The sequence below is a fragment of the Gobius niger genome, assembly GCF_951799975.1.
Source record: "Gobius niger genome assembly, chromosome: 1".
NCBI classification, from domain to species: Eukaryota; Metazoa; Chordata; class Actinopteri; order Gobiiformes; family Gobiidae; genus Gobius; species Gobius niger.
The window spans coordinates 47,538,405-47,555,044 of NC_136852.1; the positions used below are offsets into that span (position 1 = coordinate 47,538,405).

Below are 16,640 nucleotides of genomic sequence, written 5' to 3' on the forward strand. Positions count from 1 at the left end.
CTGCGCAGCTCCCTCCGCTCCGCAACAGTCGTTCACCATCTTCTGGGAAGAGCTTAGCAGTTAATCTGTTTTATTGAACGAGTGAACGTCCATTAGCCAGAACAATAGAAGGCATGTGTGGCTTAGCTGTGAGTCTTGCCCAGATACCTCCTCGTTTGTCTCTTTTTTGTTTCCTGCAGCTCCTCGTTTGACGCCTCCACTGTGCTGCAGGTGTGGGGGGCTCTTGATGCCTCTTCAGTGTCTCAGAAGAAGAAATTTGCAGGCCTTAAACAAAAACACGGCCAAGACGCACAAACGCATCCAGTAAAACAACGTGGAACACAGAAACCACAAATACAGTTCAAAGAAAAAGGCAAAAAACTCAGCTGTACCAAGAGAGAGGGAGGTTGCTGCTTGTTTACACGTTGCCATGCCGCACTGGTCCTGGTCATTCAGGATGTTCATAGTGTTGCTGAACCTGCAGCACCTGCCACATCAAAGTTTTCCTGGTGGTTTTTCCAGGTGACGACCTTTTTTGGTCGACAGCAGTAAAAAACATATTAGTGCTGCAATCACGAACAAAAGTGTATTGGTAGATGATTGAATGCTGTCTATTCTCTGCCTCGGTCAGCTACAGCCTGATAAGTCGGACACTGTGGACACCCCACCCGCAACAACCCACGTCCATCTTTACACTAAAGCTCTAGAAAATACAAAATTCTTGATAGCTGTTATATAAAACCAAACAATCTTTGATGCATGACAGCCTGAATCGAATTGCTGTGCGTTCAATGACTGAGCAGAATTTATTATTTGATTGTGGTGTTTACAATAATCCGCAAATTATTCAAAGGTTTATAAAATGGTTTTGACACATCTAAAGAAATTCATTTTACTGTTCAATGATTAGGTTGGGAATTGATCCATACATTAATCTTGGTAGCTTTTCTCAGACATCACACTTTTGAACTATAGCCTTACACTTAGCTGTAGCCCGACCTCTCCCTCTTGCAGCAGACTCCCAGGTGCTTTGTTGAGGAAATGCCTGTCTCATCCGTACGCCAGCTCCGTGCTCCTCCCGTAATCCATTCCTTGTTTTCGCCCTCCCCCTTCCCCCTTAGCCTCTGCTTGGGGTGATTACTCCACTCTACTCCGGGCAGCCTTGGTCCCCAGGGAGATCCAACACCACAGTCCAAAACAGAGGAGCGCTCAGACAGGTCCCCCCTCTCCTCCTCTTTCGAAAAAGTCCTGCTTCACGATGCTTCCACCCAAACCCACTGAGCTCCCCGTCCCGTCTGCGCTCCTGTGACTTTGAACCATGTGGATGTGCGGATGGAGCGGGTCTCTTCTGCTTCGGATGGGGAAGACTTTTTGAAAAGACGGACGCCCCGGACCGTTTTGGATGACTGGACACAGCTCTGGCGTCAGGAGACATGGAGTTTGGAAGAGTTTGGTCCCGATATCAAAGGACGCTGCTGCTGACCGTGATGATGTTCAAACTGGGTGAGTTGTAGAAAGTTGTAGAAGAGGACGCATGTCGGCAGGTGCAGTGACTTCAGTTGGTTCCAGAAAAGCTACTGCACAGTGATAATAACATGGTAATAAGTTGGAAATTCCATGGATTTCGGGTTGATTACAGAGTACGCAATTTGCAACAGTTTCCCTGTTGTTATTAAGAGAACTCCCCATGTTTCCTAGTAAATTAAGGTCTTTATTCTTTGGTATCTGAATGAAATGAATCAGGTACATGTTGTTTGTAAGCTGTACTTGTATGAGGGTTCCTTGAATATCTAAAAGATTGACAGCATAGTTGTTTGTTTTGAAAAGGATACAACCTGAAGAAGGAAGAAATAATCAGTTTCAGACATGAAGGGATAATTCATTCATTATTTGTTGTGAAAATAGTAATAGTCGGGACAGAATAAGCTTCCATTGCTTCCTTATTTGGACTAATATGAAATAGACTTAAAACTAAGACTAATCATGGTCTCATTTTTGGACCCACTTTGATCATTCTTGATTTTGTTAAAAGGCAAAACTTTAAAATCTTGAGGACCATTATGGAATATCCATCATTAATTAAGTCCAAGAAAAGCTGTGACTAGTTAATGACTTCATGATTTTAAAAGTTGGTCATGTTTTCGATGAAAGACGCAGCTTCTCAGCTTTGCCCACTTCAGGAATTTGGCGGAGCATCCCCAAACACAAGTCGCTGCATATAAATCAGTGTGCGCGAGTTTAACAGGCGACTTAGAGAGACGGTGAGAGGTTTATGCTAACGTTTTTTACTAGCTCATAAAACAGTTCTCGAGCTTCTTCGATACTAACTCTCGTCGTTCTGGTGCTGTTTCATCATATGGGCAAAGCTGTATGACAAACCAACATTTACAGTTTTATGATGTATATATATTCACTTTTTTCCCCCCAGAATAATTGTTAAATATCAAATTCCAAGGCTGATTTATTGAACTTTTGAACCCTCCTCCAGCTAGCATGTTTTACAAAGTATCTCAGTAATATCTAGTTCATTCAAAAGATGAATACAGTATGAACAAATTAATCCATGAGTTTAAACCTGGTGCACTCTTTAAATGCCAATATCATCCCTGAAAATATATAAAAAATTTAGTTTAATATGAAAAGAACTGACAAGAACAGTTTCAAATTGATATTTTTACACATTTTTTGATTTTCCCTCATTCACCTGCCATACCTTTTCTTGAAAGTATGAAGTGTTTTCATCATAAACAGACAGACAAATGGTATATAATGATAATATGCAATGTCTTTTTCAATTGGTGTCATGAGAAAAACTGTAACACTGTCACAACACCTTATTAAACGTACACTAACACAACTAGCTCTCAATTACTTAAAGGTGCTTTATGGAACTTTAGAAGTGGGGGGAAAAAAAAGTTGTATTATTGCGTATTTGAGCTTTTAGTGACTCAGCAGCTGTATGAGTGGTTAGCATAACGCCTTTACTTTCCATCACAGCTGCTCCAGGGTCCATTGCTTTAAGAGTTTCTGGTAGGTTTTTAGTGTTGCTGGACCCTATCACCAGAAAACCTACAAAGCAATTGATCCTGGAGTGCTGTAGAGAGCACTGTGATCTAAAGTAAAGGCATCATATACAGCCCTTGGGACACAAAAAGTTAAACTACGCTCGAACATCAACTTTTATTTACGTGAAAAAGTTACATAATGCACCTTTAATAACGAATACGTGAAGTATGTGCAGAACTATCCATTATGAGTTTAGCATTAACTGTAGTGTAGTGTTAGTCACCCTTAACTAATATGTTGTTCATGATGAATTAAGTGTAGATTAATCCTTTATTAAGACTAAATAAGGTGTAGTTAAAGTGTTGCCGACAAACCTTTTGGAAGTATACATGTCTTTAAATATAACTTCCTGATTGTATGGCAAAATTGTCCTCATGTCAGGCAACTGTTGAGTATAAGTAGGTGCAACAAGTGTAGATCCTTCCCAGAAGCACCTTTCCTCAAAGAGTTTCTCCTTGTAGTAACAGAGTAAAGATGTCTCTGTACTTCTGGTCATACTGTGGACGAGTATTAGCCGGACGGGAGGTGGGGGTCCCGTGCCTTAAGAAACCCCCATTGACCCGTTTTGTTCCCGCGACCTTCGTTTGTGCGGTGGCGGCGAGGGCTCGTTTAAAAATGACAAATCCTGCGCTCCCATTGGTGGAGCCGCATTGTTAAGGTTCGCCATGGTAACGAGCTGCCTGAGCGTGCGGCTGTGCCTCGCTGTGCAGGGGGTTTTGTTTTGGGGGGCTTTGAATGAAGCGAGAGGAGGGAGGGATGGTTTTAAGAGGCATGGCAAGAGTGCTGGCAAGTTTTAGTTGTTGTTTTTTTCGGAGAGAAAAAGATTTGAAGCAGCACTGCTGGGACTGTTGAGGGAAAATAGGGCTTTAAGAAAGTTGTAGCATTGCCCAGAACTCATAAATCAAACTGGAATTGGCTGGACATTGCCAAAGTCTATTTTCTTTTAAGGAATTTACTACACTGAAGAAAAAAATACTCACTTGACAGAATCCACACGTATTCAAATGGAGGGCATGATCAAGCTAGCTTTGGCACACACGGAATGACATTAGGGAAGATGTAGATACAACTTTCTTTTTATGTTGCAATATTTTAAATAACAGATGCAGTTCATCAAATAAGTCGCAGATGGCGCAATTTTATGAAAAGGTTTTATCAAACTGTGGTACTTGTCCCACCCGTAGAACTGTAGGTGTCGTCGTACTCGGATCATAGTTTTTTGCAATTCAAGCCAAGCTTACATTTAAATTGTGCCGTGTCAGTTTGGAGTTACACAGGGTTTATACACAGGCAGAACCAAGTCAAATTTAATGCCCGAATACTGTATTCTAATGTTCGCATAACATTTCTCAAGATTTGCAAGCATGTCATCAAACAGAGGAAAGAGAACTGGAGAATACAGAAAAAGGTTTTATCAAAAATGTGGTGAAAAACTGCAACTAAATATGTTTTAGACCATCATTTTGGTATTTAAATAAATAAACAAATATTTGTATTGTTTTGATGCATTTGAGACATGTTTTCGACTGAATAGTTATGCATATAAATCTAAATCCAGTCATAGATGAAAAATCCACATGTAGCACTTGTTCCAAAGGGGATGTCCAGAAGCCTCTTCTGTAAGTTTGTTTTGCTGCCAGTTCCAGCTGATACACATGGAGACAAGTGCGTCTCACCCTTTCACAATAAAAGCGTGACTAATGTGCTCTTAAGAGGCTGTGCAGCACTGACCCAAACAAGGAGCTGAACACTGCTTTCTACATACAGTAAGCAGAGCTTTCAATGCAAACTTAACTCCAAACAAGATATTGTAAATGATTGGTTCATTTTTGCACTTTTGGCCATTCACAGCTCAGAAAATAAACTAATGTTGGGCCAATCAAAGTGACATCTGTTGGCATGATGTGATTCTCATTAAGCCTCAGTTAAGAAGGATTTGCTGAACAGGGAGGAGAAGAGAGGAACAGGACAGTTTGTAAATAATTGTCCCTGAAACTAATACTTTGATCTTAAAGCTGCATAATGCAACTTTTTACGTGGAAAAATGAAGTTGATACTTGTGCAATGTCTGACCTTATAGTGACCCAGCGGCTGTATGAGAGGTCAGCATGGCACAATTATTTCCCATCACAGTGTTTTTTTAGGACGCTCCAGGATCAATTGTTTGGGAGGTTTTCTCTGCTGACGGAGCCTCTCACCAGAAAACCCACAAAACAATTGATCCTGGACCATTGTAGGAACCACAGTGATGGAAAGTAAAGGCACCATGCTGACCACTCATACAGCCACTGGGTCACTACACGGTCAAATACACACAAATATCAACTTTTGTTTCCGCATAAAAAGTTGCATATTGCACCTTTAAATTTTCTTAGCGCTATCTTGGATTTATATATCTCTAAGTGCATTGAAATTGTTTTCTCTTTTTGATCAATAACAAACTGAAAATGTCTAACCCAGGATGACAACATCTTAGCAATATCTTCATTATAATTGTTTTACCTGGTCCTTACCATGTTTCTAGCTCTCACAATACTGCACATCCCACAAACATTTTTATTTTTTTTACATTATCCAATATCTTGGTGGCATTGAACAATCTGAGATATTTGTGAATTATTCATTTTGAAACGTTTTCTCTGCAGCAAATATCCCGAGCTTTAAGTTTTGTTAGGACCACTGTATATCTGGAGGTTTTAGCTCGTTGTGCATGTGTTGGATGGGAGACAAAGGAGCACCCAGAGGAAACCCACGCAGACACGGTGAAGAACATGCAAACATTCCTGTCTTTTAGAACATGTGAAAGGCGCGCACACAATGAATGAAAATACAACAAAAGAAAGTGAATCTAAAGTGGTGGGGATTCCTGTATGATGACTCACGGAGCCCGAGCTCCTCTTAGCTCCACTTTACAGCATTTATCCAAACAGCAACAGTGTAACAGGTGACGCAGCCTCTGTACCAGACAAAAGGCAAGTGCGTTTGAGCCTGATTCACTCGAGATCGCTGCATTTTTCTGCCCAGTTTCCTCCCAGCCTAATCCCCCACCTCCTGCTGTGAGGCTAGAGCTCCGCACTACCCACAGGGGATTTGGGGTTTGGTAACTTTGAGTTTTTTTTACTGTTTTTAATCGCTTTAGATTGTCTCGCTAATTGACTTTTTGGTCAAATCTTCATGATCTGAAATATTTCAACTGTGTAAAACAAACAAACCAAAAAAATTAAATAATCCAATTGATACTGATGAAAAGTGAGTTAGTACTACTGCTTCAGTAGGGCTGGGTTTCTGTTCAGTTTTTCCCGATACTGGTATTCTAACGATACTTAGTTTTCAATAACAATACCTAAAACAATACTTTTTTTTCGATACATATATAAAAATATTTCTCATCTGGAACCAGAAAACAGAACACTAATGTTAATTTAGTCCATAAAAAACTATTTATCAGAGCTGAAACAACCAAAAACAGTGGGAAGAAAGTACACCATTTGGAATTTCTAAATTGGAATTCACTAAATTAGTCACTAAATGTGGTCTGATCTTCATCAAAATCACAGGACTAATTAAACAGTGTGCTTAAATTAATACCACCCAAACATTTACATTTGCATAACATAAGCATTCACAGGATAGCGTGGAATAAGTAAGTACACCCCCTGAATCTCACTGAACTGCAGCAGTTTTGTAAAAGGAATGGTCCAAGATTCATCCTGATCGTTGTGAGCGTCTAATCTGCAACGACAAAAACTACAGTTTACTCATTATCATGATTTTGATGAAGATCAGACCACATTTTATGACAAATTTAGGCAGAAATGTGAGAAATTCCAAACGGTGTACTTACTTTTTCTGTTTTTTTTCTGTGCTGTCCCTGCACAAACAGGTATCAAAACTTGGTCTCTAAAAATAATAACATATTTTTTCGGTACCTTCTTCCGATATATATGTTTTTTTTGATTACATACTGGTAACATTTAACGGTACCCCACCCTACTGCAAAGTCCCAGCTGGTGATTAAAGTTTGCATGTTATCCCCTTGTCTGGAGCCCGGACTTTGAAGACTTGGAAATTCTGAAATCTCAGTGGTGAATAAAGTACAAATAAACAAGTCAAATAAAGTACGATAAGGCCAGAAAAGTGCTGGACTTCTGTGGCATAGACCCTGCTATATTGTACATCACATCTACACCCTGCTATATTTGTGTGGGCAAAGACACAGCTAGAAAGAGTTTATTATGTGAGCAAGAATCAGATTTAGCCAGCCTATCTGACTATAGGCACAAAGTCAGACATAGGCATATCAAATCTAAAACTCCTCATATGAAGATTGTTTTCCTTGCTAAAAGTCTTTCTAACTTAAAGACACCGCTCTGTCTTACAGCGCGCCCGCTCAGTCTCAGTGTCGGATCAGACGAAACTCCTTCAGAGACAGCATTGTGTTTGCCAGGGGCTTCCTCCTCTGTGATCCGTGATTCAGAGCTGTTCCCCGCAGCGGCCCCGTTTCTCTGAGCTTTGTGCTTTTCTGTTGCCGTGAGTCACAGTCAACAGTTTCCCCTCAGCCCCCTCTGCGCACCTGCTACAGGGCAATACTTCACTCGCAACCGCTGTCTGGGTTTAGGGAGCTGCTCTGCTCGGGTAAATGTTTATTTGCGAGAACGATTGTTTATGGAGCAAACAGTCTAGCCCCGTATTGATTAATTCACATAAACAGTTGCTCAATGTGCAGGGATTTACAACATTTATTTGTGACACCATTATGTTAGATGATCATCCTGAATCTGATCTAAATTGGCAAGGAGTTCGGAGTGACTGGATAATTCAATGTAGGGCTGCACAATATATCACAAGAAATATTGTATCGCGATATTAGGTGATGCAATATACGTATCACAAGAAGCCACAATATATCGCAACATCACTATAGTCTTTACACTGAATTTGTAAAAGTTCTAGTTAAAGTTTTAGTTAAACATTTCCTCATTTAGTTACAGTTTGTGTTTAATTAGAATGGACCATATTGTGTTGAAATGGTTTTGTGAAATATCGCAATAATATAGTTATCGCGATACTGCACAGCCGTATCCCATATTGCAAGTTACTTCAATACCGTGTAGCCCTAAAAGCAATCTAAAGTTTGAGGAGGTTTATTCTAGTCTCACATAAAATAAGACTTCTTGTTGCCAATGGAACAAGCTTTTTTTTCTCAATTTAGATCATATGGTGTCATATTTTTTTAAAGTAAAAGCATTTTCATCTTCTCTAATCGTTCAAACTGACTCAAATTCAACATATAGTGCCTTCATTCAAACGATTTAAAGTCATTTATCTCATGTTAGATGGTCATTTTCCCAGAGCTATGAGACATTTTGGTCACTGATCACTACCGAAAGTGATCTCAGTGTTGCTACCATCACATAAAATGTTGTAGAATTGATTGTCTATTGTCTATTGATTATAGTTGACCAATCCTTCACTCAGTGCCCAAAGCAGTTGGTGATCGGCCAGAGAAACATAGATTATGAGCTAGGTTTGGCCAGGACTCAGGAGCACCAAGGTGAAGAATTTTTGATGATTACGGATCTATAGTCCTATATAGCAATTTTCCATATTATGTGACCTCATCCTTCATCAATAAATAAAAAGCCTATCATTGACTAGATTCGAGCCTGGACACTATCCACCTGCCTATGACATCACTTCAGTAAACTTTATAGAAGAATCCCTTGTGCGTTGTCCATAAATCACATATAAAGGCGCCCTCCTTACCTACATAAACATCAGGGTAAAACTGTTTTAAGAGTGATCCGGTGGTGGTTGTTAACGGCTCTCCTCTTATCTGAGGGAGTCTGGGGAGTGTCGATCTACCTGCCAGCTTGCTCTGCTCAGTGTCAGCCTTGGCCTGAGCGCGCCGTACCAGTCTGCACCAGGGAGAAGGGAGTCCGCGGGGTGGGTCCCGACGTGATCTATGACACATTTTGGGGGATGGTCTTATCAGTGCCCCAGGAATGCGTCATGGCTTCATAGTTAGAGGTGAAAAGAGAGGGGAAAGGTGCTGGAACGTGTGATTGTGGGTCGAATGATGCGAAGTGCGACACGCGTTTTGGGAGGGAGAAGGCTCATTTGGGTGGAAGTGGGTTTAACTTTTATGCTTTATCAATAAATAAAACAGTGGTAAACAGTTTGGCTTGAGACCTAACAATAAAAGACTACAGGCATCACATCATCCTTGGGGAAATTTTACCTCATTGCTGTCGGAACATGGAAACACACCAATAGATTCAGAGCACGCCCCAATCCTGCCTCTCAAACAAATGTGCGATGAGGTGCAGCCGATGATTGTTTGATCTCCATGTTTTGTCAGTGTGCAGTGTAACTTTGCGTGTTTGACTTTGTTTTGGAAGGGGATCTGTGCTCTGTAGCGTAGTCCACTTAAATGGATCTGACTGGGCATCTGTCATTTGGCAGCCTCCATGGATAACAGCACTTTGGTTGTACTCTGCTTTCTTTATATACTCTCTAATGCAGTTGTTCTCAACCAGAGATTACATTTAACTCACTGACTGTCAGCCATTTTCAAATCAGAGAGCTCCCCACTGCCACAGGTTTTTCAGGATTTTGACTGTTTTTCAAGACCCACAGAAAATTTAGGTCTAGGTCTATGTCAACCCACCAAAAGAAAGATTAGACTCTCTTCTTTCATCTAAAAAAAAGGTTTGTTTGTACCTCTTTCCATTCTTTAGTAATTGTACGTAGAAAATAGGTGAAATCACCCAAAATGCTGTTTTCTGACCAAAAAGCTGAGAAAATGAAAGAGAAATGCTGCCACCTAGTGACTCAATAAAATAACAAGTTCTTTAATTGAGTCACTAGGTGGCAGCATTAGGCAGCACAACATAGATTTTAACACCAGACATGCTAAAGGCAGCTGTTCCCATTGAAAACCCCAATTGACGTCTATAGGCGTCATTGGCAGTCAATGAGTTAAGAATGGTCACATTGTGGCCTACCTGTTCCTGAAACCATAAGGAATTGGCAGTTAGAAGTTCCTTGTTCCTTTGGACTTTCTCATTTCTGTTGTAAATTTGTCATTATTGAACTCAGTCTTGTCATTCTCACCTCCTTTCTCATGTGTTTGTCTTAACATGCACAACTTCGTCCCAATTTTATCCTTTGACTATTTATTCTTGCACTATATTCCAAATAATGTAGCTGGCTCCAAAAACCCAGCCAAATTGGCATTCGGCTGCATTTGACCCATTCTCAATGCCGGGGCATTGAGATGCTGGGGCGACCTGTCGGAACAGCGAACTGCCGGCATGGTCAGTATTACCTGGCTGGAGGATTATCCTTTTGTGGTAGGGGAAACCAGAATACCCGGAGGAAACCTACGCAGACACAGGGAGAACATGTAAACTCCACACAGAAAGGCCCTGTACAAGTTGGAATCAAACCCAGGACCTTCTAGCTGTGAAGCATGAGCGCTAGCCACTGCGCTACCGTGCCGCCCGTTTTGGGGACTGCATTCTCCCACCTTTTAGTTTTTCAGAGTACAGGATCCGGAAACTATTTTGGAGGATCCAGCAAAGATTAGAGATTATATAATGGTGTTTAAAGGGGCTAGATGCAAGTGCATGACAAGTGCAGGACTTTAGAGGCAGATGTGGTGAATAGATCTGGGCTCATTCTATATCTTATGACTTTGCTGGAACATGTAGGGAGCGAGAAAAATACATAATTTTAACATTTTTAAACTCTATATAGTCCCTTTAATGAGACTGTTCTGGCCTGTTCCCCTACTTCATCACATCAGACCAAAAGTGTTCCTGAAACTATCCATCCATCCATCCATTTTCTTCCGCTTTATCCGGGGCCGGGTCGCGGGGGCAGCAGTCTCAGCAGAGATGCCCAAACTTCCCGATCCACACACACCTCCTCCAGCTGTTCTGGGGGGACCCCGAGGCGACACCAGGCCAGCTCGGAGACATAGTCCCACCACCGTGTCCTGGGTCTTCCACGAGGCCTTGTCCCACTAGGACATGCCTGGAACACCTCCCGCGGGAGGTATTCCTGAAACTACAAATTTACAAATTAAGCTCTGCTCAGTCCATTCTTAATTTTACGGTCTATGTTCTCAACAAGTATGACATATTATTTATCACAGATGGTCCATAAAAACTGTTGTTTTGCCGTTGAATCTGTTAAAACATATTGTTTTCTTGGGATACATTTTTTTATACATGCTTTGTAATAAAGAAACATCTGAACTCATGGACAAAAGAACTGAGCAGCTGTCATTTCAACAGTCTCGGCCAATTGTGTACTTTTTAGTGGATACAATCATAAAGATATTCTGTTGGAAAGGCTTATGATCTACTGACAATTGTTCCATCGTGGCTCAAATATCAATGCGCTCGAACATTATTCAAATGTGCACAGTGAATTGAATCTTGATATTAAAAGGCTAAATTGCAGTAATCATCAGTACAAAGCTTCAGACTGCTTGACTGGTGTAATCCATGTAAACACTAAAGTAAACATGTCTGAAGGGTCCAGATACAGAGGTGAGTGAGAGAAGACATAGGAAGAGCAGAAGGAGCAAACGTCTGTGGCTCGTCACAGCTGGAAGTGAAGGGTGTTTGAAGAAAGACGGAAGGGGGAGAAGGTAATAGTGGTATTACCCGATTTAGATCCCATCCCAATTTAAACCTGTGATAGTCTTTCAGTTCAGTTGTTTCAGTTGATTTGGAAATTGCTTTTGTGTTATCTATCCTCTCTAGCTTTATCTTATTCTTCTTTTTGATTTAATGACGTCAAGGTTGCACTATTTCCCCAAGTTTATTCTCAGAAAAACAGTGTGCGGGGGGTGGTTTTAGGGGGTGGCGGGTGTTTTGGGGGGTGTCGGGGCGCTGCTGGTTTCAGAGCAGATAAAGGATGTGATAACGTGGGGCTCAGAGGAACTGACAGTGTGACGGGAAATGAGGTGAGAGCGAGGAGAGAGATGGTGAGAGGAGAACATGTTCTGTTCAAACTTGTTAAAACAATGTTAAATGGTTAGATCAAACAATTAAGTTGAAAGCGCTAATTAATTATAAGACACTATTTTAACATGAAGCATCACTATCATAACATTACATTTTGCCCGGTATCCATGGAACTTCTTTTTTTTTTTCAATTGTATTTCATTAAATTAGATATAACATGCAAAATTGACATTTAACCATGTTATGATGTCCACTTATTACTTCTTCTACTTTAAGGTGTCTGATCCACAGCTGCCGGATTTTGTTGTGTAATAGAATCTGGAAGTGTTCTCCATTTTCCAAGTCCAAACCATCACTTATCCCATTCTGAGCAGTCACCATTTCTTAGCGTGCTGTTAGATACAACAGTGCTGTTGTTTCATATTGCCATGTTTATTTTCCCCACTCTGCCAGTGGAGGGCGCTCCAAGCAACAAAGGAGATAATAAAAGAGCTGTCTTTAGTCAACAAGTGCCTTTTCCATACATACATGCATATTAATTTAAATGGAAAAGTCAGGTGAACAACAACTACTCTATGTATAAGAGGTAAATGTGCATGATATGTTCGTTTTACGTAAGTCACAGTGTAGGAAAGAACTAAACTAATAATAATAGTCTTAAAAAGTCTTAAAAATAATCTTAAAAAACATAAGTAATCTATTTTACTTAGAAAAGCCAATCTTTTTTGTCTCCAGTACCATCAACCAATGCTGATAAATATTGCAGTAGCAATGAATGCACTTTCCAATTTGAATTATGTTTTGTTTTAAAATCATAATACAAATACTTTACTACAAATGGATATTGAAATTTAAATTCATACAGATTTTTATACAATTTATACTTTTACTGACATGTTGCCTGTTTTTTCGCCTTTAGCGCTTTTGCTACCGCAATAGAATTAAATAATCAAGCGTCAGGCTCTTAACAAGTTCAAAGAAAGGCCATGCAATTGTAAAGTTGCAGACAGTTGGCCATTAAATTGATTAAATCTTCCTTAATTAATTCCCCTTTTTTGTTCCAAAGCCTCTTGGCCGTGCAGCTTTGTGACAAAGACGTTGAGTGAGAGATAATGTTCATTGACACACGTGCAGAGTGGTGGTCTGAGGAGGCCAGCTGTCACCTTAACACCGGAGCATATAGAGCAGATGTAAGGGGCTTTCTTCTCCTGGTTTCTGTTTCTAAGCATCTTCAAAGGTCAGAGTGGCTCCAAGCCCACTGAATTAGCCACAGGTAAAGCAGATCAGGCGCACGCTGATGCCGATGGCACTACAACAAGAAGTTCATGTCCGAGTTAAAAGAGCGTTCTTCATGGGGCATGTGGACACTGCTGATCAATGTGTTAAACATTTTTATACCAAAGAAATGTTGTTGTTATAGATTCCTGCTTTAAAGACGTGAAAGAAAATCTGTCATACTGAAATAATAATACTCAAGAAGATAAAGTCACCATTTAAAAGTCAACTACTCAGATCTGGGGTTGTTGAAGTTGGTCATAGGTTCAACAGCACTATGCTCTCAAAGAATGAGATCAGCTGATGACCTGAACATCCTGAATGAGCAGGTTGTTCCATCAATGTGTTTCTTCTTCCCTGTTGGTATGGGCATATTCCAAGATGACAGTGCAACGCAAAATCTTGAAAAATGAATGCAACACTGGATCTTTTGACATTGCAGAAGCTTATTGAAACAAATCAAAGCTAAAGGCAGTCCAATAAAGAATTAGAGCTTGGGACCTTTGAGACTGCTTTCTTCTTTCCTGTGAGACAGTAAATGGTCAGATCTGTGAACTCACGACAGGACACCTAGACTGCCTTATACTCTTCTAACTGCTGCTCCTCTTCTTCTCACAGGCCTCTTGTGCACAGCAGCGGCGGACAAGTGCCTCTCCTCCCCCTGCCTCAACGGTGCCACCTGTCTGGAGAACATGGGCGACTATGTATGCCTCTGTCCCAGGACGCCCGTGTGGTTCACGGGTTCGCTCTGCCAGGAACTGTACGACCCCTGTTCAGACGCCCCATGCTCGAACTGCACCTCCACACTGGGCACGGGCAACCACACGTGCCACTGTCCCGAAGGCTTCACGGGACAAAACTGCACAGAGGACCTCGATGAGTGCCTGGACCACCCCTGCACGGGACTCAAGAGTTTATGTGTCAATAAAATCAATGGATATTCGTGCCACTGTCCGATCGGGCTCGGAGGGGACGACTGCAGAGAAAACCTGACCACTTGTTCGGATGCAGAATGCCAAAACGGAGGGACTTGTCTGGACGTACCGGATGCAGGGCGGAGGTGTGACTGCCCCCTTGGATTTGAAGGGACAAACTGCGAACAGGATATAAACGAGTGCCGATCTGAGCCGTGCAAGAACGGGGCGATTTGCAAAGATCTGGTGAACACGTACCAGTGCTTCTGCGTGCCGGGGTTCCAGGGCTCCCACTGCGATTTGGACATCAACGAATGTGCGTCGAAACCGTGTCAGAACAACGGGACGTGCCTGGACCTCGTGGACCATTACCAGTGTGACTGCGCGCCGGGGTTCAAAGGTACAGTACTTTTAAGTTTTTGCCTTGTATTAGTAATACTTTCCAATAGAAGTCAGTATCACACAAACACCAATAAATCGATACAGCTGGACATTTCTTGACATTGAGAGCAAACAGTGCTAATTGCTGCTCCGTGTATAAGTTTCTCGTCCCTGATGGATCCCCCCCCCTCTCTTCTCTCCTCAGGGGTGAACTGTGAGGTGGAGATCGACGAGTGTGAGACTGGCCCCTGTCAGAACGGCGCCACCTGCCTGGACCTGGTGGCCATGTACCGCTGCCAGTGCGTGCCGGGCTTCATGGGCACAGACTGCGAGGTCAACATCGACGAGTGCAGCAGCGCCCCCTGTCTGCACGAGAGCAGGTGCATAGACGGCATCAACGGGTAAGAGACTAAACTATGATCAGTATTATACGAGGGGAGGGTATCAGTGATTTGTGGAGCATGTTTTTACATCACAGCTGCCTTTTCCTCAGCGCTCGCTTGAGCATATGTCTCTGTTCACATTGGAGCCTCTAAGCCCCATGTGCTACAGGGCCATGTGCCGGGCCAGACATTAAAGTTTAGAAGAATTAATCTGATTATGTGAGTGAATCATGAGGCGTCTGGAGGTGCATAGAAGACCTGGTGAATACGGTGGAAGGGAATGGAAAGAATAGATTCAATTACATACTGTATCAGGGAGGGCTCGACCGATAAGGTATTTTGGGGTCTAATATCAATATAAAGGGGGTTGACATGGCCGATATTTTAACAAAAATGTCTCGTTTATAATCCTATATGATGCTTCTAAATGTGTCAGTGTTGTACTGTGACCGCAGGGGGCGCTGTATATTCATGTTTAGTAGGTACTTCAAAGAGAGCTTGTTCAAAAATCAGTAGATTCCAAAACAAAAAAAGGGTAAGTCTCCATCTCTTAAAATTATGCACAAAAGTCTACAACATAAAATATATCAAACAGGTGTACAAACATGCTGCAGATCATCGTGATCCCTCGTTCCCCTGAGGCCTTGGAAGTTGTGAAAGGGATCTTTTAAAGCCGCGACTTCCAGTGCAAAAAATGGGAAGTCTCTATCGGGTCTGGAGATACCAGCCGATAAAAAGGCTCAAATCGGTCGGGTCCTAGTATCAGGACCATAAGAACTGGGTACTTTTAAATCTTTTATTGGTTGGCCTTCCTGGTTTATGGAATAATAAGGATGAATATTGAATTCAATAAAATGCTATTTCTTCGAGCAAAACAATAGTGTCTATCCTGTATTTGTGCTGGATTGACTTTTTGAACTATAATGTTGTTCTGTAAATAATTGAATGAATATGTATCTACAGTATCTACAGTTCGGTTTGCATCAAATTGCAACAGCAGCCTTTAAAATGTATTCTATGCTATCCTCATTGTCCCAGCTGCAGGAGACTTAAGCTTTAGAAAAGATTGCTCCCCCAAAGTAAGTTGTTGAAGTTGTCATATGTAGTTGGTCTGACAGCTCATTTCACATACCACAAAGACCTACAGTCGTCTGGGTTCCATTTCCGCTTCAGACTTCTCTAAACCGGTCTTATGAATAGCTTTAGTTTTTAAATGCCTGTGGGGATGTTTGCTGTTTCATCTTCGCAGTTATGAGTGTGACTGTGACGGGACGGGCTTCGTGGGGGTGCACTGTGAGGAGGACATTCCTGAGTGCGCGTCCAACCCCTGCCAGAACGGGGCCACCTGCTTGGAAGAGGTCAACCAGTACCACTGCCAGTGCTGGACAGGTAAAGATTCACACACCTCCTCATGTAGCCTCATTCTCCTCTGTGTTTTACCCTTTTTCCGACGCTGATTAACATGTCTGCCGATTCATAAACTTTACACAAGTTTGCTCTATGCACTGCTGTTCCGCGGTGTGCCAAAGGAGGAAATGCACCCCCTGCTGGTGTTTAGTGTAACTGCATTTTATAACATCATCAAACCTATCAGTGTTCTCAAGACACATACAGTATTTTAAGTTATGATGCAAACAACACCAAGACCAAAGGTGTATGAA

General features: G+C 41.7%; 1 protein-coding gene across 1 annotated transcript in view; it reads left to right on the forward strand.

Moving 5' to 3' along the window:
• Nucleotides 1–1,109: 1,109 nt before the first annotated feature.
• LOC306980980 (protein crumbs homolog 1-like) overlaps nucleotides 1,110–16,640 on the forward strand; it is a 36,645-nt gene continuing 21,114 nt past the window's right edge. The window contains exons 1-4 of the mRNA XM_079580526.1: nucleotides 1,110–1,482; nucleotides 13,920–14,615; nucleotides 14,802–14,997; nucleotides 16,229–16,368. Coding sequence (XP_079436652.1) covers nucleotides 1,413–1,482; nucleotides 13,920–14,615; nucleotides 14,802–14,997; nucleotides 16,229–16,368 — 1,102 coding nt within the window. The 5' untranslated portion in view covers nucleotides 1,110–1,412. The remainder of the gene's footprint in view (nucleotides 1,483–13,919; nucleotides 14,616–14,801; nucleotides 14,998–16,228; nucleotides 16,369–16,640) is intronic.